Below are 27,538 nucleotides of genomic sequence, written 5' to 3'. Positions count from 1 at the left end.
CGTTTGCTGAGGGGTTCCAGGAGGGAATGGCTGGAGCAGAAGCCTGGATTATGGAAGGACGTTCTGAACCAGCAAAAACATACAGGGATGGAAGGGGAGGTGGAAACAATGACAGTGGGAGGGAGATTTTTAAAAGTAACCTTTTCTGTGTTTATTTAAGAATTAATAATAGGAATACTCAGGTAGAGAAAAGGAATACCTCGGGTATGAGGGTACTGGAGAAAAGGGCTAGAAGTTTCAAGGGAATGTTTATTGGAACTTTAAAACAGTAACATTAAATGTGTGTGGAATGTGAGATGTGGTTAAACAGGCTTGGATAACTCATCATTTAAAGGAGAAATCACCATCAGTTTCTTTTTTGCAGGAGACCCATAAAATGTCTCCAAATATGCCCCCGTTAAAGGATAAGTGGTTTGGCCAGCAATTTGTGGCTCCAGGTAGAGCTAGGTGTCAAGGGGTTGCAATTGTGATTGGTTCCCAATTGGTCGCTAGAGCTTCTTCTTCTTGGCGATCACTCATGACCGAGTAAGATTGTCTTCCAAAATAAAGTCTTTAACAATGGATCCATCTGAATCTGTATCCACCGCCGATGTACCAGACCATGACTAGGGGCTTCTGGATTTCACAGTCCTGCCCTCGTTGCCATTTGCCAATCGCCATGGGACTTTGTTTTATGGGGGGAGGTTGGTGCACCACAATCAATACACAATCTTGACAGAAAAAGGCTTTGATCCAATGGCATGGGTACCATGATGATTGGAAGTCCTTTGTCTGCTGCAGCCTTCATCCGCTTTCACAGCCGTTGTAACAAACACATTGTTATCCTCCACCTGTTCTGCCATTGAGGACTTTCTTGGATCGTTCTTTGTCTGGTTCCTCTCCCTTGACCTTACCACCATGGGTGACCCTGCTGGGAGTACATGACTCCCAATGGCATTGCTCACAGGGTTCATTGGAACACGCAAGCCCACTCACCACTACAAGGTGACGATCCAGCGAGGTGTTAAAATATAAGAGGGGAAGATTTGTTTTTGTAGAAGGGTGATTAGAAGGAGAGATGTTGATCATGCTTGGCTCTATATACGCTCCAAACACGGATCAACTGCAATTTAAGTTTTAGGTTTTAAGGAAGGCGAGAGCCTTCTCACAAGGGGAATTGTTGCTGGAAGGTGATTTGAACTGGAATGTAAGGGGAGCTTCCTCTAGAGATTTAAACCAAATAAACAGTGTAGAGGAGAGTAAAAGGTTAGTAGAAAATACAAAAAGCAATTAAAACTCTTAAAAGATTTTAAGGGAATAGTCTCTCTGGGATGGGTGGGGTGAATTACATCTGGGGGATAGGAGTTTTACATTCTCCTCAAGGCACCTCACACAGTCCCGGGTTGATTTTTTGATAACCACTTTTACTCTATTGAATCAGGTGGTAGACGCTAATATTGATTTAATAAAAATTTCAGATCATGCACTAGTAGAAGTAACTTTTGGTGCATCTCACCACCCTCAATCGACTGCAAGAAAGTCATTTAGTCTGGCCTTGGTGAACAACAAAATGATCAAAGATTGGCTTAGGGATACTATTATACATTATTTTAGGGAGAATGAGGGAGAAGGGATCTCAAGTGGTTTGCTCTGGGAGACAATGAAAGTTGCAGTAAGGGGTCAATGTATAAAAGAAGGTGTATGGAGAAGGAATTGAGTAAATCAAGAGGGAAGACAATTAGAACAAAAGATTCATAGAATCATAGAGTTGGAAGGGGCCTTGTAGGCCATCGAGTCCAACCCCCTGCTCACAGCAGGAAATCCACAGCTAGAGCATCTCCCGCAGATAGCTGTCCAGCCTCTGCTTGAAGACATCCAGCGAAGGGGATACCACCTCCCTAGGCAGTCGGTTCCATTGCCGAACCGCCCTTACTGTCAAGAAGTTCCTTCTAATGTCCAATCTGAATCTACGCTCCTGCAACTTAAAACCATTAGACCTAGTCCTACCCTCTGGGGCAGCAGTGAACAAATCTGTACCCTCCTCTATGTGACAGCCCTTCAGGTACTTAAAGAGTGCAATCATGTCACCCCTCAGCCTTCTCTTCACCGGACTGAGCATGCCAAGTTCCTTCAACCTTTCCTCATAAGACTTGTTCTTCATACCAGCTATCATCCTCATCGCCCTCTTCTGGACCCGCTCTAACTTGTCTATATCTTTCTTAAAATGAGGTGCCCAGAACTGAACGCAGTATTCCAGATGAGGCCTGACTAACGCAGAATATAGTGGGACTATTACTTCTCTCGACCTGGAAACTATAGCTCTGTTTATGCAGCCCAAAACCGTGTTTGCCTTTTTTGCTGCAGCATCACACTGCTGGGTCATGTTCAACTTGCGATCCACTACAATTCCAAGGTCCTTCTCACACGCACTACTGCTAAGCCGGGTATTTCCCATCCTGTACCCGTGCATTTTATTTTTGTGGCCTAAATGCAGAATCCTGCATTTCTCTTTATTGAATGTCATTTTATTAATTTCAGCCCAATTTTCTAGTCTATCCAGGTCCCTTTGGATTTTATTCCTGTCTTCCATTGTGTTAGCTATCCCTCCCAGTTTTGTATCATTCGCAAACTTCATAAGGCTTCCATCCATCCCATCGTCTAAGTCATTGATAAAAATGTTGAACAGTATCGGCCCCAGGACAGAACCCTGTGGCACTCCACTCGAAACCTCCTTCCAGTCCGAAGCAGAGCCACCGATGACCACTCTTTGAGTATGGTTTTCCAACCAGTTGTGAATCCACCTGACAGTATTTCCATGTAGTCCGCATTTGACTAGTTTGCTAATCAAAAGGTCGTGGGGGACTTTGTCAAACGCTTTGCTGAAATCTAGATAGATGACATCTACAGCATTTCCACCATCTACTAAGCTAGTGTCCCAATCAAAAAAAGAGATGAGATTAGTTTGACAGGATTTTTTCTTGACAAACCCATGCTGGCTCCTTCTAATCACAGCATTGTCATCTAGATAGTTGCCAATGGACTCTTTTATTATCCGTTCTAATATCTTTCCCGGTACTGAAGTCAGACTGACTGGCCTGTAATTCCCTGGTTCTTCTTTTTTACCCTTTTTAAAGAGCGGGACGACGTTTGCCCGTCTCCAATCCTCCGGCACCTCTCCCGTTCTCCAGGATTTCTCAAAGATGATGGCAAGAGGTTCCGAGAATACATCCGCAAGTTCCTTCAATACTCTGGGATGCAGTTCATCAGGCCCTGGAGATTTGAACTCATTTAGGTTAACTAGGTATTTCCTATCTCCTTATCAATCTCAAACTGCAATCCCGACCCCTTACTGAGATTGCTACCGATGCAAGGTTGCACACTGTTCCCTTTTTGGGAGAAAACGGAGGCAAAATAGGTGTTGAGCAGTTCTGCCTTTTCCTCGTTATCTGTCAACATTTTGCCCTCCTCATTGAGCAGCAGTCCCACCGTTTCCTTGGTCTTTCTCTTGCTTCGAACATATCTGAAAAACCCCTTTTTGTTGTTCTTCGCTTCCCTCGCCAGCCTCAGCTCATTCTGGGTTTTAGCTTTCCTTACGCTATTCCTGCAAGCCCAAGCCGCTCGTCGGTACTCTTCCTTGGTGATGCGTCCTTCCTTCCATTCTTTATACATGCTCTTTTTTACTTTTACCTCCTCCACCAGTCTTCCTTGTAGCCACATTGGCTTTTTCCGATGTCTTCCATTTTTCTTCCTCTTTGGAATTGTTTGCAATTGCGCTTTTTGTAATACATTCTTCATGAACTCACACGCGTCTTGGGCTACTTTTTTCTTTAGTCTATCTAGCCACGGGATCCAACCCATCATTTCCCTGAGCTTGCTAAAATCGGCTTTCCTGAAATCCAAGGTCCATGTTTGACTATATTCTTCTTTGGCTTTCCCCAGAATCACAAATTCCAGCATTACGTGGTCACTTTCCCCCAAGGTACCAACCGCTTTAATTCCCGTGACCAATTCGTCCCTGTTAGTTAAGATCAGGTCCAGGATTGCCGATCCCCTTGTTCCTTCTTCTACTTTTTGAAAGAGGAAATTATCAGCAAGGCCCATCAGGAATTTGTTGGAGGCTTTGTGCTTCGCAGAGTTTGTCTCCCAGCAGATATCCGGGTAGTTGAAGTCCCTCATCACTACTACTTCTTGCCTCCTTGAGATTTCGGAGATTTGTTTGAGAAAGGCCTCGTCTACCACCTCTTCCTGGCCAGGGGGTCTGTAGTAGACACCTACTACCATGTCGGTTTTATTTGTTTCTCCATTTATTTTTACCCAAATGGTCTCTACCGGACCCCTTTGTTTGCTCTCTTGGATTTCCATAGAGGTGTATTTGTCTTTGACGTATAATGCTACTCCCCCTCCTTTTCTGTTGCTTCTATTCTTTCTGTAGAGTTTATATCCTTGAATGGCTATATTCCAATCATGGGAGTCATCCCACCAAGTTTCTGTTATACCTATGAAATATTTGCCTTGATGCGCTAAGACTTCAAGCTCCCCTTGCTTGTTTCCCAAGCTCCGTGCGTTGGTATATAGACAGCAGAAGTCTCTTTTGTCCCGATTGGATTCCTCTGTTAATATACCGTGAGCCACTTTTGGAGGAATATAAACATACAGGATCAAAGAGCATTTATAGGCTGTTGGAGACCAAAAGGCATAACTTAGAACTTCTGGAGGTGAATACAATTATGGTGAATCTCTTATATCTGAAACAAAAGTTCTATGAATATGGGGAAAGGATTCAAGACTATTGGCCACTAGGATAAGGAAAAGAAGGGAGAAAACAGGAGTTCACTGTGTACAGAAGGAAGGTGGAAAAAAGGATTTTGAAACAAAAACAATATGTAAGCAATTTGCCAAATTTTATAGTGCCCTTTATATTTCAAATATGCCCTTGCTAGACGATATTCACGAGTATTTGAACTCTTCCTCAATTCCCTCTTTAGAAGAAGAGGATGCACATTATTTAAGTAAACAGGTAACACCATAGGAAGTAAAGGACCACTCTATTTAATGATATATTGGAAGGGATGCAACTGCCAGGGACATGGAAATAATCCAGGATTGTGGTTTTGTCAAAACCAGGAAAAAATCCCACTAAAGTGGAGTCTTATAGACTAATTTCATTACTGAAATAGAGAAATAGTTCGCAAATATGTTCATATTGACCAGACTGGATTTGTTCCACAATGTCAAATTTCATCTCTGATCTGGAAACTCCTTAATATAATTTATCACTCCAAAACAAATCCTTAGCAGTGCTTTCTTTGGATATTTTCAAGGCCTTTGATTGTCTTGAGAGGTCTTATTTGCTGGAGATATTGAAGTTAATGAAATTTGATTCTAAATTTTTAGCATTTTTTAGTAAAATAGATAATGTTTTAGAAGCCTGGAAATCCAAATAGTCTGGATTTAGACCCAATTTGTTTGCGGCGGGGAACAAAGCAGGGTTGTCCACTCTGCCCATTATTATTTGTATTGGCATTGGAACCCCTAGCATGTATACTGAGGGCTAAGCAGGAGATCAAAAGGATCAATATAAATTGAATTGATTATTTATTAGGAATGTATGCTGGCAACATAGTCATTATGTTATCTAAGCCCATGCAGACAGCAGTCCATTTTAAAGCTGAATTAGAATTATTTGAGATAGCGGTGGGCCTCAGAGTAAATTTTGGCAAATGAGAGCTATTATGTTTCCATTTACCACCTTTAATGCAAAAGAGACTTTGAAGTCTGTTAAAGGTCCCTCTTTCTCATGTAGGTTTTTGGTACTTGGGGATCCAAGTGACAAAAAATCTAGACAGATTGTTCCAGGTAAATTATGGACGGGTTTGGCAAATATATGGAGTGATGTAAGAAGATGGAAAAAGCTGAATATAGTTATAATGGATAGATTGGCAGCTGTTAAGATGATGGAAATATTGTTCCTTTTTCAGACGTTATCAGTTTGGATCCCTAGGCAAGAGTTAAGACAGTGGCAGAAACAATTTAACACTTGTATTTTTAGCACCAAATCTCCCAGAATACGTCAAAAGCTTTTATGCACTCCACCTCAGGAAGAAGGCTGGGGAGTTCCAAATTTGGAACATTATTATGTAGCCGATCAATTTGCTTATATAATGCCATTTATGGAAGGGGATATGGGGAAGCAATGGGTTACAATAGAGTCAGTGAGAGTTGGAGGGGTCCCAATAAATGTGTACTTATATTGGAAAAATAAATTTCGTAATCTAGAATGGATAGAGAATCCTTTCTTGCTAACAATGTTTAAAGCATGAAAGGAGTGGTTTAGTATTCTGAGCACTGCTATGTCACCATTGATCCTGGTAAGGTTTCATCCTTTAATGGAGGAGATGTAGAACATTAGAGGAGGAAAAGTAGAAAGCTAAGGGTCTGTATAGACTCAGAGACTTTTATGTAAAGAATAGACCACTAACTCATGAAGAGATTGAGAATAAACTGAACCCACATAGACTGGAGTGGTTCGTGTGGGCACAATTGCGACATTTTTTAGCTCAGCCAACTACCTCTGAAATTGCCTCCAGGCCCGACAATGTTTGAAAGGGAGATTCTGCAGTATGATGGAGCTATCAGAATATATATTTGGCTAAAGACACCAGGGGCAACTGCTAGTGAGGATCTTAAAGTGTTATGGGAACAAGAGCTGGGCTTTACAGTGGACTTGGAGGATTGGGATGCAATGTGGTTAAAGTATCCCTATGAATCTATTTCAGCAGGGGTTAGAAAACAATCCTTTAAGGTGATTCGTAAATGGTTCCTCACCCCAGGAGGCTTTCATTAATGTGCCCTAGAGCAGCACCAAGGTGGTGGAAGAATTGCAGTTCAATTGGCACATAGGTGCACATGTGATTAGTTTTTCAGTGTACTGTCAATCCAATAAGGGGAGGGGAGGAATGGACTGAACATATTGATGTTATATGTATGTATTGTATAGTTTTGAAATAAATAAATAAATAAAATGGAATTAACTATGACCTATCTCATGACAGGGGTTTGTGAGAATGTATATAATGAATCTACTCTGGAAGCATTAGTCATTGTGATCTTCCAGGATCAGGGTCCTCACTTTGCAGGATGCTATATACATGCGTAGTCGTATTTGGTGATATTTGTTAACCTGTTAAATAAAAAAGTGTTCAGTGTTAGTCATATGCAGGGCACACCTATTGAAATCAAAGAACTTCAGTAATTTAAACGGATTGATTTCCATTGGTTTGTTCTGATATGACTAACAGTGGGTATCACCCAATGTTCCTCTACTGAAAAAGCTATCTTATACAAGGAATACAAGACAAAAGACAGGAAACAGAGATATCAGCTTACTCAGACAACCATGTCAGTGAAAGAAGGCAAAAACAGAACACAATACACATTCTCCTCTAGTCCTCAAGTTTATAAAACTGTGGCAGTCAGAGAGCAATATGAACATTCAAAACCAGGTTGTGTGACCTTGCAAGTGCAAAACCTTTAAAATAATATTTCAGGAATGACTCTTTATGAGCTTTGGGAAATACTGAAAATACAGATATGGAGAAAAACGGTAGTTAATTCAATTAAGTTACATTATAATGAATCTTTAAAATATAATGCTCCCATATTAGGGAACATGTTGCTATAGTGACAGGTAATTTAATGCAACAATGAGTGTCACATTTAAGTAGTTGATTCACTTAAATAGTACCCACTTTCATCTCTGCTAGGAATCTGCTCAGATACAGAGCCTGAAGAATCCTTCCTGGAGAGAGATCGTTTTGTTTTTCCTTGGCCTGTACGACTCCGCTGACGTACCATAAATCCACCAATGCCTGTAAAAATACACACACACACACTTCAGATAACATCAAGCTGTATTAAGAGAAACTTACTGGGATTTTGCCTTTTTGTAGATATACTGTCATTCACACACCAGAACACACTAAAGTCCACTTCAAGTATTACATTGGACATGGGTATACAGTACATACTGAGTATTTGGGTTTTACATCATATGATGACATGTAGACATGTAGGGGTTTTTTTACACTGTGAAAACATGTCCAGGAGCTGTGAGTGACCCAGATGTACATTCCTGACATGAACACATGATAAAAAAAATGATGCATCAGTGTCTTACATATTAAAGCAGGGACAGGAAACCTTCAGCTTGCAGGCCTAATTAGGTCCAGTACAGGTCCTAATTTAGCCCGCAGGGCAGTTTTCCCCAAACCAAAGCCACCTGCCCTGCACCTGATATCACATGTCAGGTTAGAGGCAGATGGAAAAGGAGCTGCCAAGGAACAATTGGGAGTCTTAAAGTGCTCCCAATTATTCCTTAACAAGACAGGCTTGCTGTCAGCACCTGTCAGCGGTGACAACAAACTTGCAGCAATGTGGAACTCCCCATTGGGAATGACTTAAAACAAAACACATCAGTAAGAAAACCAAGTGACTACAGACCAACACAGAACAAACATGATTCCTGTCTAGGAACCTTAACCAAGTGGAATACGAAAGGGTGAAATAGAATGTCCTTTTGTTCTTGCCCAGAAAGGAAATTTACCAGATAAGACACCAGGAAAAAGAGGTTCTAAATGTACAAAAGCTGGAGAGTCATGGCCAAACTGATTTCAAAACAATATGCAGATCTACTGATCCTCGTGAAACAAACAAAATTCCCTCGTCCTACATACGTGGAAAAAGAACCTTTGGATGGCGTTATTGTGATCAGGAAAATCATTTTACAGGAAAGCTCCCTCAGGGCACTGCCTGCCAAAAGTTCGAAGAGGACATCCATTAAGGCCTGTATGATTCCCATCCCCTTACACTTTGGAGGCAAAGGTAAGCTGCCAAGGGAACTTCAGCCCTTTGGGGATGAGGTTAGACTAGAAGGAAATGAGACTGATGTACCCGGCCTTCACTGAACTGTAGTTGAGGTCATCCAGCTCTGAAAGAATGGATATGGCTTTCTTCTCTCAGCATACTGAGCAGATCCCACTTAGCATCAGTTGGGGCACATCTTCTGTTGCTTGAACTGTTTTCAGGGCATTATTTGGGCTCATTATTATTATTATTATTTATTAGATTTATATCCCACCACTCCTCCCAGCACTCCTGGAAGACTTTTTGCGCACACAATATTGGCCTGTAGAGATGAAGATGAAATGGTTTAGACATCCTCTCTTTTCTCAAGTTGTAAAAGGATAACCAATTGCAACAGTAGCCAGGGTGCGCTTCAGTGTTCTGTCTGCCAATCAAGTTCTAAGTCAGAAGCTGCAATGTACCACCTAGTTGGATGCAACAATTCTTTTCTCTAATGAAGCATCCACCATAAATGCTAAAGCTAAAGACAGCTCCTTGAGTCACTGATAAGTCTGTTGTGGATAGGTAGGCTAAAAAGCCAATTATCCCAGGGGGAAGACAGTTAGTAAAGACGGAGGCTGCTGTTAAAGATTTGATGGGTGCTGCCAAGGCATCAAAGTTATTTCATCACAATATATTTGAACTCTTGCTCCAGAAGAGAAGGAAGCCACAGAAGCATGAATAGTAAAGGTCAAAGATATTCTTGTGAAGATAATATAGCCTACTTGGGGAACTTCTCTTCCAAACCCACCCTGTTCAAAGGAGTCTGGAAAGGGAATTTGTTGAAGAGATGAATTAGGGAAGACATTTGCTACCCTCATTGGGAATGACTAAGGCTGCTCAGCTTTTAGAATTTGGAGTTGCTGAGTATCAACAGCAAAATATCTTTCAAAATATGGAACATGGGTGATGCCACCCCAATTTCAGTGATCATGGGTAGAGGGAGGTATAGCCATGGGGAGGTGGTGAACTACCACAGAAGACAAGGGCAAGGCTAACTATGCCTTGTTCCTCTCTCCCACTCCTCTCATGGACAGGTTCCTCATTGCTCATCAGCTGTACCCATTGGCCTGTGTATGCTGTTGTTTAACACCAGATCGGTACACAGTAAGACCATACTCATCCATCATTTGATCATGGATAGGTGCCGATTTGGTGTGCATTACTGAGGCCTGTGTGGGTGAGCTGGAAAGAAGTGATCTGACCCAGCTTTGTCTACCTGGATACTCAGTGCAACAGCAGCACAAGCTGTAGAGACAGGGGGGAGGAGTTGCTGTGGTCTACAGAACCTCCATCTCTGTCACTAGGAAACTATGCTGTCTTGAAGCTGGCTGTGAGGGCCTGCAACTGGTGTCGGGTCAAGGAGAGAGGAAACTAGGGTTGCTGCTGGTGTACCGTCCACCTTGCTGCCAGAAAGCTTCCCTGACTGAGCTGGTGGAGGCCATATCGGCTGTAGTATTGGAGGAGTCTGGAACAACAGTCCTGGGTGATTTCAGTGTCCATGCTGAGGCTGCCTCTAGTGTTCTAGCTCTGGACTTCATGGCCTCCATGACAACCATGGGGCTGTCTCAAGTTGTCACTGGCCCAGCCATAGGGCAGGGCATACCTTTGACTTGGTTTTTGAACCAGATGGAAGAAGAGGTGGTTTGGAGAAGGGGGGTGGATGTCACCCCATTGTCATGGTCAGATCACTTCCTGGTAAAGTTTAGACTTCTGGCTCTGATCCTTCCCTGCACAAGTGATGGACAGATTAAGATGGTCCACCCTCGGAGACTAATAGAATCCACAGGATTCCTGAATGCCCTATGAGAGTTCCCAGTAGACAGAGGAGGTGACCCTGTTGAAGCCCTTGTCATGCTGTGGAACAGCGAGGCACATTGGGCTCTTGACATGGTTGCCCCCAAATGCCCTCTCTGGCATTGTGGAGCCTGGTCTGCACCTTGGTACACCAGTGAGCTAAGGGCAATGAAACAGGCTGGATGATGGCTAGAACACAAGTGGCGAAAGACATGCAGTGAAGCTGATTGGGCACGAGTAAAACATCATAACTGTGCCTACTGTACTGCGGTGAAGGCAGCAAAGAACGCCACTTCTCTGCCACCATCGCACCCTCAAGTAACTGTCCAGTGGAGCTTTTCCATATTTTCAGGAGTCTGTTGACATCAGCTCCAGGAAATGGAGTTTTATACCCTTCGGAGGCCCACTGCGAATTGATTGCAAGGCACTTTGCAGATAAAGTTGCTTGCCTCTGTAGCAATCTTGATACCTCATCTACATCTACTGTAGTCCCCAGTGAGGTGTCCAGTGCAATGTCTGTGGCAATCTCTTGGGAACAGTTTCAGTTGATGTAGCCTAATGATGTGGACAAGGTGCTTGCAACGATGCAGCCAGCAACGTGTCCTCTCGACCCTTGCCCTTCTTGGCTTATTAAAGCTTGCTGAGGGGACTTGACTGAGTGGATCCAGAGTGTGGTCAACCCACTGTTGTGGGAGGGAGTGGTTCCAGCCACCCTGAAAGAGGCTGTGATCCGATTGCTCCTGAAAAAGTCCACCATGGACCCATTGGTTTGTGACAACTACCAACAGGTTGCAAATACCCCCTTCTTAGGGAAAGTGATTGAGAAGGTTGTGGCGCAGCAATTGCAAGTACTCTTAGATGAAAAAGATTATCTTGACCCATTCCAGTCTGGTTTCAGGACAGTTATGGGACTGAATTGGCCTTGATCACCCTGATGGATAACCTTTATCAGGAGGACAGGGGGAGTGCAACCTTGTTATTCTTACTTGATCTCTCAGTGGCTTTTGATACCATAGACCATGGAATCCTTCTGGGTCAGCTTGGTGAGACGGGTATTGGAGACACTGTTTTACAATGGTTCCGAAACTATCTCCAGGGTCATTTTCAGAGAAGGAACCGTTTTACTCACCAGAAAGGTGTTTCTCAGTGGGCGCTAGGACACCCCCAAGTGGGTATTGTCTTCCTTGCTAGTGCTTGAGGCAGGAAAGAGTTAACACTCCAAACAGACCGTTAATGCGGCCCCTCCCACGGAGTGCTAGTTCGCCGTCTGGCCAAGCTTAAAAATATAAACTTATACACATCTAAAAAACCATGACAACATTAACCCTAATTATCATGAAACAAACAATTTGCACACTTTACACTTAAGTTGTAAAAATAACTATTCAGTCTCTACTCAGAGCGACAGCCACGTCCACTGAGTGATACATGCGGTAGGAGTGATCATTGACCCTTCAGTGTCCACTCGTTTAATTATCATGTTTCCTGTCGTTTGTATCCCAGGGTGGGCCTTGGCGGTGTCCTGGCGCCCATTGAGAAACACCTTTCTGGTGAGTAAAATGGTTCCTTCTCCAGTGGGCACCAGGACACCCCCAAGTGGGATGTTTCAGAGCTGACGTATTGATTGGGTGAGTACATAAATGTTCAATGATCATTCAGCACCTGCTGAATAACTCGCCTCCCAAAGGCTGCTTCAGCTGAAGCATAAATATCTATTTTATAATGTTTAGTAAAAGTATTTGGGTTTGCCCAAGTGGCCGCCCTACATATTTCTTGAAGAGGTGCATTTGTTGAATAAGCTGCAGTGGCAGCTGCTGCTCTTGTGGAATGAGCAATGATGCCTGAAGGTAATGGTATGTTTAGAGAACTGTATGCTAAGGCAATGCAGCCCTTAATCCATCTCACCAAAGTAGAGGAGGACACCTTTTTACCGAGAGTAGTTGGGTGGTAAGAAACAAACAAAGAATCAGTTTGCCTTATTGGCCTAGTCCTATTTATATATACTTCAAGTGCTCTCCTCACATCTAATGAATCCCAGGTGTGCTCTAGAGGATGCTTTGGCGAAGGACAAAATGTTGGCAATACTAATTCCTACTGACAGTGAAAAGCTGAATTAACTTTTGGAACGAAAGTAGAATCTGTTCTCAAAATGACTCTGTTAGTATGGAAGATACATAGATGTTTTGCCACCAAGAGAGCTCCAAGTTCAGATACTCGTCTAGCTGATGTTATTGCTACGAGGAATATCACTTTGAATGAAAGTATTCATAACATAGAAATTTTCAATGGTTCAAATGGTGGTTTTTGGAGAGTGGCCAAGACCTTGTGAAGATTCCATGTTGGAAATCGATGATGAACAGGTGCTGACAATAGTGAAGCCCCTCTTAGAAATTGTTTCATATAGGGATGAGATCCCAGTGATGCATAAGAAGACTTAGACAGCACTGTTGACAACGCAGATGGTTGTCTTCTCAAAGTATTGGGTCTCAATCCATTCTTCAAACCATCATTTAAAAAGGATAACACCTCTGTAATTCCCAACTTCCTAGCTGTAACATGATTCCTACTACACCATTTCAAAAATGCCGCCCAGGTATACTGGTAGTTTCTCATAGTGGACTGTCTTCTAGATGCCAATATTGTGGTTACCACTTCTGTTGGCAATCCAGCCCTCAGCAGTTTGCCCCGCTCAACTTCCATGCGGTTAAGCTCAACCACTGCAGATCGGGGTGGCGAAGCGGCCCTTGTAGCAGCAAATCTGGTCGAAGAGGCAGATGCCATGGGGGCTCGACAGATAGGTTGACTAGCTCTGAGAACCATGGCCTCCTTGGCCAATCTGGTGCTAGTAGAACAACATTGGCTCTCTCCATCCTTACCTTCTTCATTACCCGAGATAGCAACAGAAAAGGAGGGAAGAGATACAGTATTGCCTTCGGCCAAGGAGAGTTTAAGGCATCTACACCCTCTGCTCGGAGAGATGGATAGCGAGTGTAATACCTCTTCAGTTGATGATTGACATCTGAAGCAAAAAGGTCCACATCCATCCTTCCGAACCTCTTGCAGACCTGTTTGAACACATCTATGTGCAACTGCCACTCGCCCGGCAACACTTCCTGTCTGCTTAACCAGTCTGCTTGCACATTGTCTACTCCCTTTATATAGTCCGCTGTCAATGATAGTAGCGTGTGCTCTGCCCAGGAAATCAGTAGTGATGCCTCTGAAGCACCAGTGACTTCGTCCCTCGACGATTTATGAACGCTTTCACACTGTTGTTGTCTGTTCTCAGCAGCATGTTTGAGATGGAATAAAGGTACAAAATGCTGCAGCGCCAACCGTGCTGCCCGAAGTTCTAGTAAGTTGATGCTTTGATTTGATTCCTGAGGAGACCAAGATCCCTGCAGTATTTGACCTCTGCAGTGAGCTCCCCACCCCTGGAGACTCGCATCTGATGTGACAGTCTCCCGTGGTGGGTCCTTTAAGGAAAGTCCTCTGCGTAGATTGCAGTCCTTTGTCCACCAATGAAGAGCAGTTCTCAGTCGCAATGTCAGAGCAACCTGGAGATGTCTGGAATGTGCTATCTGCCATTGGTATGGTAACAGTGTCCATTGTAGAGGGCGAACATGAAATCTGGCCCATGGTGTAACTTGGATAGTGGAAACCAGCATCCCTAAAACCTTTGCTAAGACCATTAAGTCCTCTGCAGTCTTCTCTAGCAAAGGTTGAACAGCCCACTTTATCTTTTGCACTCTGTCTTCCGAAAAAGAAATTTTCTCCCGTTCAGTATCTATCAGTGCTCCCAAATGCTGTAAATGTTGTTGAGGGAACAAATTTAATAAATTAAATTTATTATTATTATTATTATGCCTTGGGTTTTCTTCCTTGGAGTCTACGTTGAGGAACAATATTAATGGCCATAGTGGAACGAATTAATCGGTGATCTGTCCAGCAGTCATTGGCACTCGTCATGGCCCTGGTGAGGAGTACATAATCCAGGAAATGCCAGTGCTTTGACCGAGGGTGCTTCCATGACGTTTTAAATTTATCTTTCTCACAAAAGAGTGTGTTTGTGATAACAAGATTATGCTCTGCACATTTAGTCAGAAGTAGAATTCCATTCAGGTTGCTATTACCAAGGCCATAAATCAAAATCACACCCAACTCTTGCATTGAAATCTCCCAGGAGGATAATTTTATCCTCCTTAGGTATCTCTGATAAGATGGTGTCCAGCTGAGTATAAATTTTTTCCTTGATGTCTTCATCAGCATCTAATGTTGGTGCACAAGCACTTAGAATAGTTGCCTGCTGGTTTTTGCTGCTGGTGAGGATTGCAACGAGGCACTGTCTGCATGGCTTTTTTATACAGTAGGGCCCCACTTACCAGCGCTTCGCTTACTGGCATTCCGCTTATACGGCGGCTTTCATTCCCCTTTTTTAAAGCCGGTTTTGTGGCATTTTGTGGCATTTTTGCGCAACACGCCCCGTTATACTCAATGGGGTTCCGCTTTACAGCGATTTCCGCTTTATGGTGGGGGTCCAGAACGGAACCTGCCATATAAGCGGGGCCCGCCTGTACAGTACTAAGTGCAGCATGTGACATCCTTATATTGTATTTATTGATGAAATTGTACGTCGCCTAGAGTGGCCGTTGATTCGGCCAGATAGGCGACTCAGAAATAAAATTTATTATTATTATTTATTATTAAATGACTCTTGGGTATGTTCACTAAGAATCTGTGATCGTGGACAACTGCTAGTATGGTGTGAATGTCCTGATAAGCTGACTGTGCTGTGTGCGAACGAATCAGAATGTCATCTAAATATGGGTAAAGATTCAACCCCAGTTGACGGAGATGCGCGACAAGGGTCACCATGATTTTTGTGAAGACCCTTGGCGCTGACGCCAAGCCAAAGGGCATTGCCCTGTACTGATAGTGTTGATTGTCGTAAACGAAGCGGAGGAACTTGCGGTGCTGCGGATGGATTGGCACATGTAAATATGCTTCGGTTAGATCTATGGGAGTTAGGAAGTCTCGAGGCTGAATTGCTTCCTTTATGGATACCAATGTTTCCATGTGAAATTTCCTGTATCTCACAAATCTGTTTAGAAATTTTAGATCGAGCACCGCCCTCCAATTGTCTCCTTTTTTAGGCACAAGAAAGAGAACAGAATAAACGCCACGAAATTTCTGATTCTGCTGAACCGGTTCTATGGCTGTTATCTGCACCAGGTGTTGTATTGCCTGTTGTAGCAGCCTGCACTTCTCTGGATGTGCCGAAACAGGTGACGGGATAAATCTGTTTGGAGGCGTAGCCTGAAACTCTATCTGATACCCATACTGTAGAGCATTTTTTACCCAGCGGTCTGATGTTGTCATCTGCCAAAGGTGTGCAAATCTGAGTAGGCGGCCTCCCACTGGTATCTGCAATAAGTCAGAACTATCTTTGTTGCCTTCCACCTCTGTGGGTAGCTGAGAATGTATTTCGCGGTGCTGATTGTTGTTGGTTGCGCAACTGGAATCTTGGACGACTCCAAGCTTGTCTGTTAACACGGAAATCTCGCCCCCTTCCTCCAAACCTAGATGGACGAAAGGACTGGCATGGTTGAAAGCGGCTAAAAGGTCGCCAGTCCTCTCGTCTTTTACTTGTTACTGGCATTGCCTTCTTCTTGTCTCTTGTTTCAACTAATACTTCACTGAGCACATTCTCACCAAATAATTTCTTGCCTGCATATGGTTCTGTAGCCAACACCATGTGAGAAGAAACATCTGTCTCCCAATGACGCAGCCACAAAATACGCCTAGCTACCACTTCAGCAGCCATGGCCCTAGCTGCAAATTGAGTAGCATCCATTGTTGCATCTGCAATGAAAGCCTCTCCTCGATACCTTCAAAATTGTTTTCCTAAGTCTTTCTTGGTCTTGATCTGGATTTTCCAAAACTTCATATAACCACAATAATGCAGCCCTTGAAAACACAGATGCTGCTATAGATGCACATACCGACAATGCTGTCGCTTCATGGACCTTTTTAAGTGCCATATCTAACTTTCGTTCTGTAAGATCCTTCAATTGAGCATCTCCTTCTCTTAAAAGGAAATTTCTAGAAACTAAGGCAGAAATTGGGGGATCAATGTCTGGAGTTTTCAGCTGCTCCATAAACTCTGGCTCCAATAAGTATAGTTTCTTAGCATACGTCATTGACTTGGTAGACTGAACTGGTGAGTCCCATTCAGATTTCACTATTTGTCTGAGCAGTGATGGTACCTTAATGACCTTATCCGTAGACTTTGTTTCTGAAAGAACAGATGCTCCCCTTGAGGTAGAAGGTGCCTGTTCTGTAACTGCATCATTCAAATCTAAAGCCGCCATAGCCTTGCATAGCAAAGGCATATAGTAAGTGCTATGAAACAACCTATTGGAGTGGTGCTCCTCTGGTTGTGAACTATCACTCCATTAATCTGATTCCTCTTCCAAATCAACAACTGAATCATCGTGCATAAACTGTTGCCTAGCAGAATTTGATCTGTGTGGTCTGCCAGCTAATAACCCCTGTGCTCTACCCCTGGCCACATCATGTGGATCTGGTGATCCATTTGCAAGTTCAGTTTGGAGCTCATGTTGCTCAACCTCAGGGCAACCTGCCTGATTCATCTGAGCACTGCACTGCCGCATATTGTGTTGCCAGTGACTTTGTTCTGTTGCTTGACTGCGCTGTTGTGACTGTACAGGAACCACCTGAAAAGATTAGCGAAAAGCAGCTAGTTCTGCTGATATATCACCCATGAGAGCCTTTCTAATATAATTCAATTCTGCAGCTCCTAAATGAAAAGACTCCACCTGCTGAAGTTCCTGATCTGAACAAGAGGTGGCAAGAGAGGCCATCTGTGTGGAGTTAAACTGATGCTGGTTATGATTATTCCTGTTACACAAAACTCTGTGCTGCTGTTGAAGACTGTGCCCATTAGCTGCAATATCACTTACAGGCTCTATTACCCCAGTGCTCTGTGGAACCTCAGGGTGATGAATATTAAAACCTGTAAATTCCTCATCATTTTCCTCAGAATCTGAGCAAAAAAGGACTGAAGGATCTGGAATTGCCTCCTCCTGTAAGGGCATTTCAGCATTTAGTGTACTCGACTGCTGTGATTGCTCTCCTAGATACAGTGCTCTTCTGCCCTGTAATGACGTTGGAAAGGGAACATTATTCTTATATTCTCTGGTTCCCTCAGCAGCAACCATTCCTGATTGCTCTGCTGTATGGTTGCGTCCTGATTGCTTGCGTCCTGATTGCTCTGCTACCGCAGTGCTTACAGGCTTTTCTGCACTTTTAACTGCTTCCACACGTTTACATCCTGATTGCAGTGCTACCGCACTACCTACAGGGCATGCAGTACCTCTAAGTGCTTTTAAATTTTTCTGCCCTGATACCTCATCACTTACAGGGGAAACAGCGGCGTGTTGATTAACGGCCGTTCTCTGTGCTACCGCAAGAGTGATTAGGCCGTGCGTTGCCTGTGAGGCTGATTGAAATGACGGCCATCTCTGTGAGCGCTGCAATGCCTCGTATTTTTAACTGTTGGTTTGTGCGAGTGAGCTGTAGGTGCTACCGCACCAAGCACTGCTACCGTTTGTTTAGAAAGCCCTGAAGAGACACTTTTTCACTCCTTAGGCATTTCGCTTTCAGCAGGAAAGGTCAATTTAGTGCCTTTTGTGGCCCTTCGTATTTGATTTATGTAATTAGCAAAGCGATCTACTGACTGGCACACAGAACCAACATACAAATTTATGACGGAAAGAAAGCTACCGTTAAAATCATTAAACGAGGGAAATCACCCCAGAAATTCATTAACTGAGGGAAATATCATTAACAGAATACATTAATTGTAAAAACAGAGAGAAATTCATTACTGAGGAGAATCATTGCATTAATTAATCTGAGGACTAACACCTAACCGTTAATGAGATATGATTAGCAAACTATATACCAACACTGAGAAAAGAGTTAAGTGAACATTAACTGCTAGTAAATAATATAAATAGACAAAAAGATAAGGATATAACTCGGCCAGACTGAAGAGCAAGGCGAAAATCAGTACTGCTCAAGCGAGGCAGTAAAACGAACTAGCACTCTGTGGGAGAGGCCACATTAACGGTCTGTTTGGAGTGTTAACTCTTTCCTGCCTCAAGCACTAGCAAGGAAGACAATACCCACTTGGGGGTGTCCTGGTGCCCCCTGGAGAATGGACCATTGGTCTCACCTGAAGGGTGCTTTTCATAGAGGGACTGCCATCAAGCGGGTTATAGCTCCACCTATCGTCCGAAGGCAAGAATGTTTTTGAAGTCAAGACTAGGGGCGTCAGGCCCCTCCCACTCTCCAGTTCGTTCGCAGCGAGTCCAAAGAGATATCTAAAGATGCAGGAGAAAAGGCCAACGGGCCTACCAGCAAGAACATAACATAATAGCAACATTCATAATAATATGACTCTAACATAGCGAAATAACATTAATAGCAGTCTTGACTTCACTAGGAAATCAACATATAATAGCGTAACAGGAATATATAAAACCCCCAGAAAAATATCTAAATATCCTCCAACTGGGAGGGTCGTGATGGCAGTCCTTCTATGAAAATCACCCTTCAGGTGAGACCAATGGTCCATTTTCCATAGGAGGACTGCCATCAAGCGGGATGTACCAAAGCAGCCCATAACAGGGAAGGACCACCCACATCCTAATCATCATTAAGAACCTGTTTCAATACGCGTCGGCCAAAAGAGGCATCAGCAGAGGCATAACGATCTATTTTGTAATGCCTTATAAACGAATGTGGGGTAGACCAAACAGCAGCTCTACAAATATCAGCAACAGGAGCGTTAGCAGCAAAAGCAGCCGTAGTGGCCGCTGACCTAGTGGAATGAGCTGTTATACTAGCTGGAACTGGAAGCTTAAGGGACTCATAAGCTAAGATAATACATGCCCGCAACCAGCGGGATAAGGTGGAATTAGCTACTTTATGCCCCATAGAATGTGGATGAAAGGATACAAACAAAGACTCAGTCCGTCGTATATCCTGGGTCCTGTTCAGGTAAGTCTTGAGAGCCCTCCGAACATCCAATGAATGCCAAGCCTTCTCTAGAGGATGGGTAGGATTCGGGCAAAATGAAGGAAGCACAATGTCCTGATTGCAATGGAAAACTGAATTGACCTTGGGACAGAAAGCAGGATCAGTTTTCAGCACAACAGAGTCCTTGTGAAAAACACAGAGATGGCGGGCAGAAGACAGTGCGCCCAGTTCCGAAACTCGTCTCGCGGAGGTGATCGCGATCAGGAACAGGACCTTAAGTGACAACAAACGTAAAGGCACAGTCCGAAGGGGCTCGAATGGAGGGCGTTGTAAAGCCTGTAGGACCTTCGACAGACTCCATGAGGGAAAACGGTGGACTACAGCCAGTGAGCGTAACGCGGTTCCCCTCAGAAAACGTTTGATGAACGGGTGCGAGGCAATAGGAGCACCAGGGGAGGACACTAAAAGGATGGACGACAGAGTGGACGCATGTCTACATAAGGTGTTGGGTCTAAGTCCCATCAGGAGGCCCCTATGAAGGAATTGTAGTATCTGTTGTATTGTGGCCTGAGAAGGATCAAGGTGTTGGGACTGACACCACCTGGAGAATGCCACCCAAGTATGTTGATATATACGAGTAGTGGATGGACGTCTCGAGGCCAAGATAATGTCAATAACAGCATCAGAGAGGCCAGCAGCCCTTAAATGTCCCCGTTCAAAAGCCACGCTGTTAGCTTGAGCCAATTGGGATCCTGATGCAAGAAGTTTCCATTCTCCCGGAAAGACCTGTTGTCTGCTGAGCCAGTCTGCTGTCACATTCCAAATTCCTCTGAGATGTTCTGCTTTCAAGGATTGCAGATGTTGCTCTGCCCAGTTGAATATGAGGGAAGACAGGTTCTGCAGAGGACGGGACCTGGTCCCCCCTTGTCTGTTTAAATGAGATTTGGCACACGTGTTGTCCGTTCGAATGAGAACATGGTCCAAGTGGAACAGAGATTGAAAATGGAGCAGAGCTAAGTGGACAGCCTTCAATTCCAGCCAATTGATGCTCCGAGTCTGCTCTGCTGTGGTCCAAACCCCTTGAATGAACTGGGAGTTGCAGTGGGCTCCCCAGCCGAGGAGACTGGCATCTGTGGTGATGACAGTCCTGCGAGGTTCTCTGAATGGAGTGACCTGGGTGAGGTGTTGAACCCTCGTCCACCAGCGGAATGACAGACGCAGTGATGAGCTCAGGGGGATCGCTCGATGGTTTGAGTTGGCGATGTCCTGCTGAAATGGTAACAAAGCCCACTGGAGTGGGCGCGTGTGAGCTCGAGCCCATGGCACAATATGGATGGTGGACACCAACATTCCGAGGGCCCTGGCTAAAAGCATGACATCTGCGGTTGTGTGGCGCATCAGAGACCGAGCGATGTCTGTGATGGCAGTTATGCGGTCTGGAGACAGGGACACCGTCACCTGCAGTGTGTCCAACATCGCCCCTAGATGTTGTAGACGTTGGGTTGGTTGGAGATGGCTTTTGTCGAAATTGACTAGCCAGCCGTAGGCCTGCAAAACATAGAGCGTGAGCGTTAGATGGTGATGAGCCTGCTCCCTGGAACTCGCCCATATTAAAAGATCGTCCAAATAGGGGTAGATATGGACCCCTTGAAGTCAGAGGTAAGCCACTAGTATGAGTAGCACCTTGGTAAATAATCTCGGGGCAGAAGAGAGGCCGAACGGCATAGCTCGATATTGAAAATGCTGGGAGGCGAAGGCAAATCGAAGGAATTTTCTGTGGGCTATGCAGATAGGTACATGGAGATACGCTTCCTTTAGGTCGATAGAAGCCCGGAAGTCTCCTTCTTGAAGGCTTTCTATAATGGAGTGGAGGGATTCCATTTTGAACCTTCGATACTTTACGAAACGGTTAATGAACTTGATGTCCAATACCGCCCTCCATGACAGATCTCGTTTGGGCACAGCAAAAAGGAGGGAGTATACCCCTTCCGACCTCTCTGTTGTAGGGACTGGCTCTATCGCTGCTATGTCCAAGAGGTGATGTATGGCTGTCTGCATGATGCAGTGCCTGGCTGATGCCCTAGGACAAGGAGAAGGATGAAATCTGTCTGGAGGAGTCATCCAAAACTCCAGTGCATAGCCATAACAAAAAAGATCTCTGATCCAATGGATCTGAGTCAGACGCAGCCAAAGGTCTCCAAACAGAAGCAGTCTACCCCCAACCGGTATCGCGTCAGTACTGTTTGTGCTGGCGAGACCCTCTATATGAGGAAGTTGAGGTACCTCTGCGCCCCTGGTACTGACCTCTGCCTGGGAAACGCCGGTTCCAGCCCCCCCTGGAGGAACGGAAATCATAGGTTCGGAATTCGCGGCCTCTTCCCCCGGGCCGCGTTCCTCGAAAGGGCTGGGTCGTGCGGTATGAGGGGAACGCCTGAAAGGCCTGTGATCAACGTTCTTAACAGTAGCCAGAACAGGCTTTCGAGCATCCTTGGGGTCAACAAGCACTGCCTTTAGGGCTTCCTCGCCAAAGAGTAAAGATCCGGAATAAGGTGCCCTTGATAAATTAACTGGCTGTAGCGTCAGCTTGCCAATGACGGAGACATAGGGTCCGTCGAATGACTACCTGAGCTGCCATAGCTCGTGCTCCCAGTTGATTTGCGTCCAAGGTGGCATCAGCTACAAACGTCGCTGTCTTGCGCAATTTTATCAGTGACCTCCTCAGAGATACAGGATCGGGATTAGCATCCTCTAAAAGGTCATCCAACCACATCATCGCTGCCCTGGAAAAGATGGAAGCTGATGCAGAGGCTTGCATGGAGAAGGCGGTGGCCTCATGATTCTTGCGTAAGGCAAAGTCCAGCCTCCGCTCAGTGGCGTCCTTTAGATGGGAATCTCCTTCCCTCGGCAAAAGGGATCTAGAGACTAGACTGGAGATCGGCTCGTCTATGCCAGGAACGGCCAGTCTGCTGGCAAAATCCAGAGCCAGAGAATAAAGTCTGTCCGCAAGGGTGTTGAAGCGGCGAGTTTGTAATGGATGAGACCATTCGTCGTTGGCCAGTTTAGCAATGGGATCTGGCACCGGAAGGTAGTGCTCTGCTGGTGCGGGGGATTTTAAGACCCTGGCCCCTTTAATAGCGGGAGCGTGAGCTGCCGGTTGTGTAGCTTGGAGACCAAGGGTGTGCAATACTCTGCGAGCAAGAGGCTGATAATCTGAGGCATCAAACAGGCAATAAGATGTATCCTCCTCATGTTCCGAATGATCACTCCATTCGTCTCCTTCGGCTTGTACAGCAAAGGGTGACTCTTCCCCACAAGAAACGTCATCAATAAATCTGCCTCTGGCAATGTCAAAAGGATTTGGGGATCATGATGGATTTGCCTCATTACACACATAGTGGTCCATACTGTGCTGAGGTATGGCGGGGACTTGTGGCGGTGACTGTGTTTGAGTAAAAAATGACAGCATGCCTTGTAGTTGTGATAGGAACTCATAAGACAGCTGCAGCCCCGGTGAAGCGGATGGTTGCGCTTGTAGAGGCGGCCCAGTAGGCTGTGACAATGGATAAGCCCTGGGCGGTAATATGGGAGGGGGCTGGCTGGTAGTTGGCTGTTCAGGAAACCCAGAGAAGTCCTCCTCCTCGGAGGAAGCAGTGGGAGAGTGAAATAGATTCGTTAACTGTTCCTGGGTTGCTCCATCGGAAGCCGGAACAGAGACATAGCGTGGGCGCTTGGTTTTGCTGTGGCTGGAAAGATGTTTTTTTTGGCAACCGCTTTGGTGTGCTTATGCCTGGCCGCCTTAGATGGTTTCGGCTTGGCTATCTGAGTCGTCGCTGGCTGTTCCGCCATCTTACATATTCTATGGGTTTCAGTACACGGCCACAGATGGGGCAGAATGCACAGACCCTAACAGGCACAGTACACGACCACGGATGGGGTAGAATGCACTGGCAGATGGCTAAGTACACGGCCACGGATGGGGCAGAATGTACAATGTTAATAGCGTTGGTACACGGCCTCGGATGGGGCAGAATGTACAGTATCAACAGCCTTGGTACACGGCCACGGATGGGGCAGAATGTACAGTTCAGACAGTCCTGGTACACGGCCATGGATGGGGCAGAATGTACAGTTCAGACAGCTTGTGCACAGTATCAACAGTCTTAGTACACGGCCACGAATGGGGCAGAATGTACAGTTCAAACAGCCTGGTGCACAGCCACAGCCTTGATGATACAGTCACAAAAGTACAGGTTCAAATAGTTGCAGTGATCAGATAGTTGCAAGCAGCAGCAGCAGTAGTCGTGTGGTAGAGGAGTCCGTGTAGAACTATAGGATCCTATCTGCAGCACACATACAAGGAACCATTGCCAGCTAAACCCCCCTTTGTTTAGTACTGAATAAACTGAACAGAAAGGGCGGGAAAAAAGGGACAAACAAAATGGCGCCCGTAAAATGAGCGGGAAAAATTTCAATTAAAAATGGCGGAATATGAAGAAGGAGCAATGGCAGATACTGAGGAGCACCAGCGAACTGAAAAGGGGTTGCCGAGCACAGCCTCAAATACGTGCTGTGGCTGTGGGGCTGATAAACGAAATCGTGGCTCTAAAAGCCAGGCAGGAGAGACTCTGTCAGAGAAGCAGGACGGCCGGTGAAATGCCGAAACAGCTGAGGCAGTAGCGGAGGCACGAGCCGCAGCCACCGGCTGCAGAGACCGTCGCGGCAAGATTGTTAAAGCCGCGGAACGAGTCCGGGAAGTCAGGGCAGCCCAAGGATAAGAGCCGCTAAGAGGTAAGGTAGGAGAGCTGCAGCCGCAGGCTCCTGGAGGGGGAGTTTTAAAAGGAACCGCCGTGAGGAAAAAAGCTGCGGTTGTACCGGGAAGGCAGCAACCCAAACGGCCAGGGACTAAAAACAAAGGGAGCCGCCAGAGCAGGCTCCTGTGGGAGACGTGAATCCGTAAGGGCACAAAACAAGCGGCGGGTAAAGCAGGGAGCTGCAGCCGCAAGCTCCCGCCTGAGAAAAGAGAGAACCGCAGCCGCGGTCTCTCTAAGAGCCGTTAGGCTAAAACCTGGGGAAAAAAAACGGTCCGGGCAAGGGAGAACCCCCCCAAGGAATTCCCCAGGAATAACGAAACAAAACGATGTTAAATACAAGACAGAGGGAAGGAAAGAATGTGGAATACACAGACAACAAAACCTCCACACCCTGTCAGACAAATACACAAAAAACACAAAAGACTTAGCTAGAAGCTACGCTATCAGCAATATCAAACTTGTTCGATACGATGGCAAGAATGAACTGGAGAGTGGGAGGGGCCTGACGCCCCTAGTCTTGACTTCAAAAACATTCTTGCCTTCGGACGATAGGTGGAGCTATAACCCGCTTGATGGCAGTCCTCCTATGGAAAATAGCATTGGGTGATTGTCTTTCAGCCCCATGGCAGTTGTGCTGTGAGGTGCTGCACAGTACCATCTTGTCCCCTATGCTGTTTAATATCTATATGGAGTCCTTGGGAGCGGTCATCAGGATATTTGGGGTGAGGTGTCAGCAGTACGCTGATGATACCCAGTTCTATGTCTCTGTAGCATCTGAATCAGGAGAAGCTGTGCAAGCCCTGGACCACTGCCTGGACTCGGTGCTGGGCTGGATGAGGGCCAATAAACTTGAGTCTGAATCCTAGCAAGACAGAGACACTGTGGGTTGGTGGTTCCTAAGTTTGGATAACTGGTCAGTTGCCTGCCTTGGATGGGGTCATACGCCCTCTGGAAGAGCAGGTCTGTAGGCTGAGGGTGCTCCTGGATCCATCTTTGTCACTAGGAGCCCAGGTGACCTCAGTGGCTAGGAGTGCCTTTTACCAGCTTTGGCTGGTAAGACAGCTGTGGCCATTTCTGGACCAGGATAGCCTGACCACTGTTGTCCACCCACTGGTAACCTCCAGGCTGGATTACTGTAATGTGCTGTATGTGGGGCTACCCTTAAGGTTGGTCTGGAAGCTGCAGCTGGTGCAAAATGCGGTGGCAAGACACTAGGGCAGGGTATTGCCAATATGTCATCCGACTGCTGAAAGAATTGCACTGGCTACCTATTAGCTGCTGGGCTAAGTTCAAGCTTGTAGTTTTAGTGTACAAAGCCCTATACAGCTTGGGACCAGAATACCTGAAAGGCCATCTTATACCCAGTCAATCACTGCACTCTGCTGGTGAGGGCCTCCTGCAGATACCATCTTATCAGGAGGTCCGTTCTGCACAACTTAGGAAACGAACCTTTAGTGTAGTGGCACCTACCCTTTTGAATTCCCTCCCCTTAAATATTAGAGAGGTGCCAACTCTGTTTTCTGCACCTACTGAAGACCTTCCTCTTTCAGCAATCCTTTTAAGTAGAGACCTTATCCCAGTCTGTTTTGGAATTGGTTTTTAATATGTTTTTAAATCTTTTTTAAATATAGATGTTTTTAAATCTTTTTTAAAAAATGTTTTAAAGATGTTTTGTTTTAATATGTTTTAATGTTTTCTTTTAATATATTTTAAAGTCTGTTTTATGATGTTAAAGTGTTTTTAGTGCTTTTGTTTGCCGCCCTGGGCTCCTAATGGAGAAAGGGTGGGATATAAATCTAATAAATAAATAAAGGATAAATAAAGTATATTCTCTGAGAAAGCATATGTTCTCTCTCTCTTCCTTTTGAATAACAGATTCAGTCTCAGCAGCAACATAAAATGGGGCTGAACGATATTTAAAGGAAGTGCACTCTGGTTCACCCCAGCTCTTAACAACGAAGCTCCACAACAACAAGTCAGAGTATTTTTTGTGCACCAGTGGAGAGAGTAAGGCATTCTCAGATCAGTTCAGAAACATTACACATGAGGTGACTTGAAGAGAGCATGTCATGGTGCCCAATGAAAACTATTACTTAAGAGTATGTTAAGGGCAGTTCCGAAGCGGCTTGGCAACTTTGGAATATACATATTGATTATCAGAAAGGAATTGTTTAACCTAATTAGAGGAAGCTGCAGTATACAACAAACAGGAAGGAAGTAATTCTCAACAATACATTACTTAGCCAACCTAGCTTGTAATTTAAAAGATTAGTTACATATAAATAAATATAAACCTAATGAATATGCAAACATCTGGAGCAGGTACTCTACCAGGTCTGTATGGTTTTCTCTTTCTCTTTTTGACCCCCTCAGTTCCTTCTACCCCTTTAGGTTCATCATCTGCAGGTTCACGTTCAGGGCTTGTATCTGATTTTCCTTCACAGTCCATGAGATCTGCTTCTGAATTCAAAAACACACACAAAAACAATTACAAAGTAAACTTCATAGGAAAAAGTTGTCATTCTCTCTTACAAATTCTGCTTCTGCTCTCAGGCTAACAACATATAACATACCAACATATCTAAAATAATAAGCGTAATAAAATCACACAAAATTTTAACAGATAAAAACATACTAATGTAGTAAAAATAGACTTGGCCAAAAAACCTAAAATCAAATGCCATTTTAATAGATGGAATGAATGCTGTCAGGGAGGGAGCCTGACAGACAGGGTACAGAATCTCAAACACAGAAGGCTGTAACTAAAAAGGCCATTTCACATTGCTGCCCAATGCACCTCTGAAGGCAGGGGTGCACTATTTTTGTGAGGCAAACTCATTCAAGGTCAAGTAATTCTAATACGTATGCTGGATCTGGGTTATCTAAGGTTAAAGCCCAAAACAGCTTTTTAAATCGTGTGTAGGTAGCCTGTTGCAGCTGTTCAAGCACAGACAGGTTATGTTCTCTATTATCCATAGCAGTTAACA

The 27,538-nt window shown here is 44.9% G+C and overlaps 1 protein-coding gene across 11 annotated transcripts in view; it reads right to left on the bottom strand.

The window, feature by feature from the left end:
* The window catches only part of KMT2C (lysine methyltransferase 2C), a 283,231-nt gene that overhangs the window by 77,294 nt on the left and 178,399 nt on the right, over nucleotides 1-27,538 (bottom strand). For all 11 annotated transcript variants that reach the window (XM_061587632.1, XM_061587631.1, XM_061587633.1 and 8 more), the window contains exons 23-24: nucleotides 26,883-27,011; nucleotides 7,728-7,847 (exon numbers count right to left, since the gene is read on the bottom strand). In XM_061587632.1, coding sequence (XP_061443616.1) covers nucleotides 7,728-7,847; nucleotides 26,883-27,011 — 249 coding nt within the window. The remainder of the gene's footprint in view (nucleotides 1-7,727; nucleotides 7,848-26,882; nucleotides 27,012-27,538) is intronic.

Source organism: Rhineura floridana, chromosome 10 (assembly GCF_030035675.1).
Source record: "Rhineura floridana isolate rRhiFlo1 chromosome 10, rRhiFlo1.hap2, whole genome shotgun sequence".
NCBI lineage: Eukaryota > Metazoa > Chordata > Lepidosauria > Squamata > Rhineuridae > Rhineura > Rhineura floridana.
Note: the sequence above shows the minus strand (reverse complement) of the source record. Positions and strands in the feature narration are given on the sequence as shown.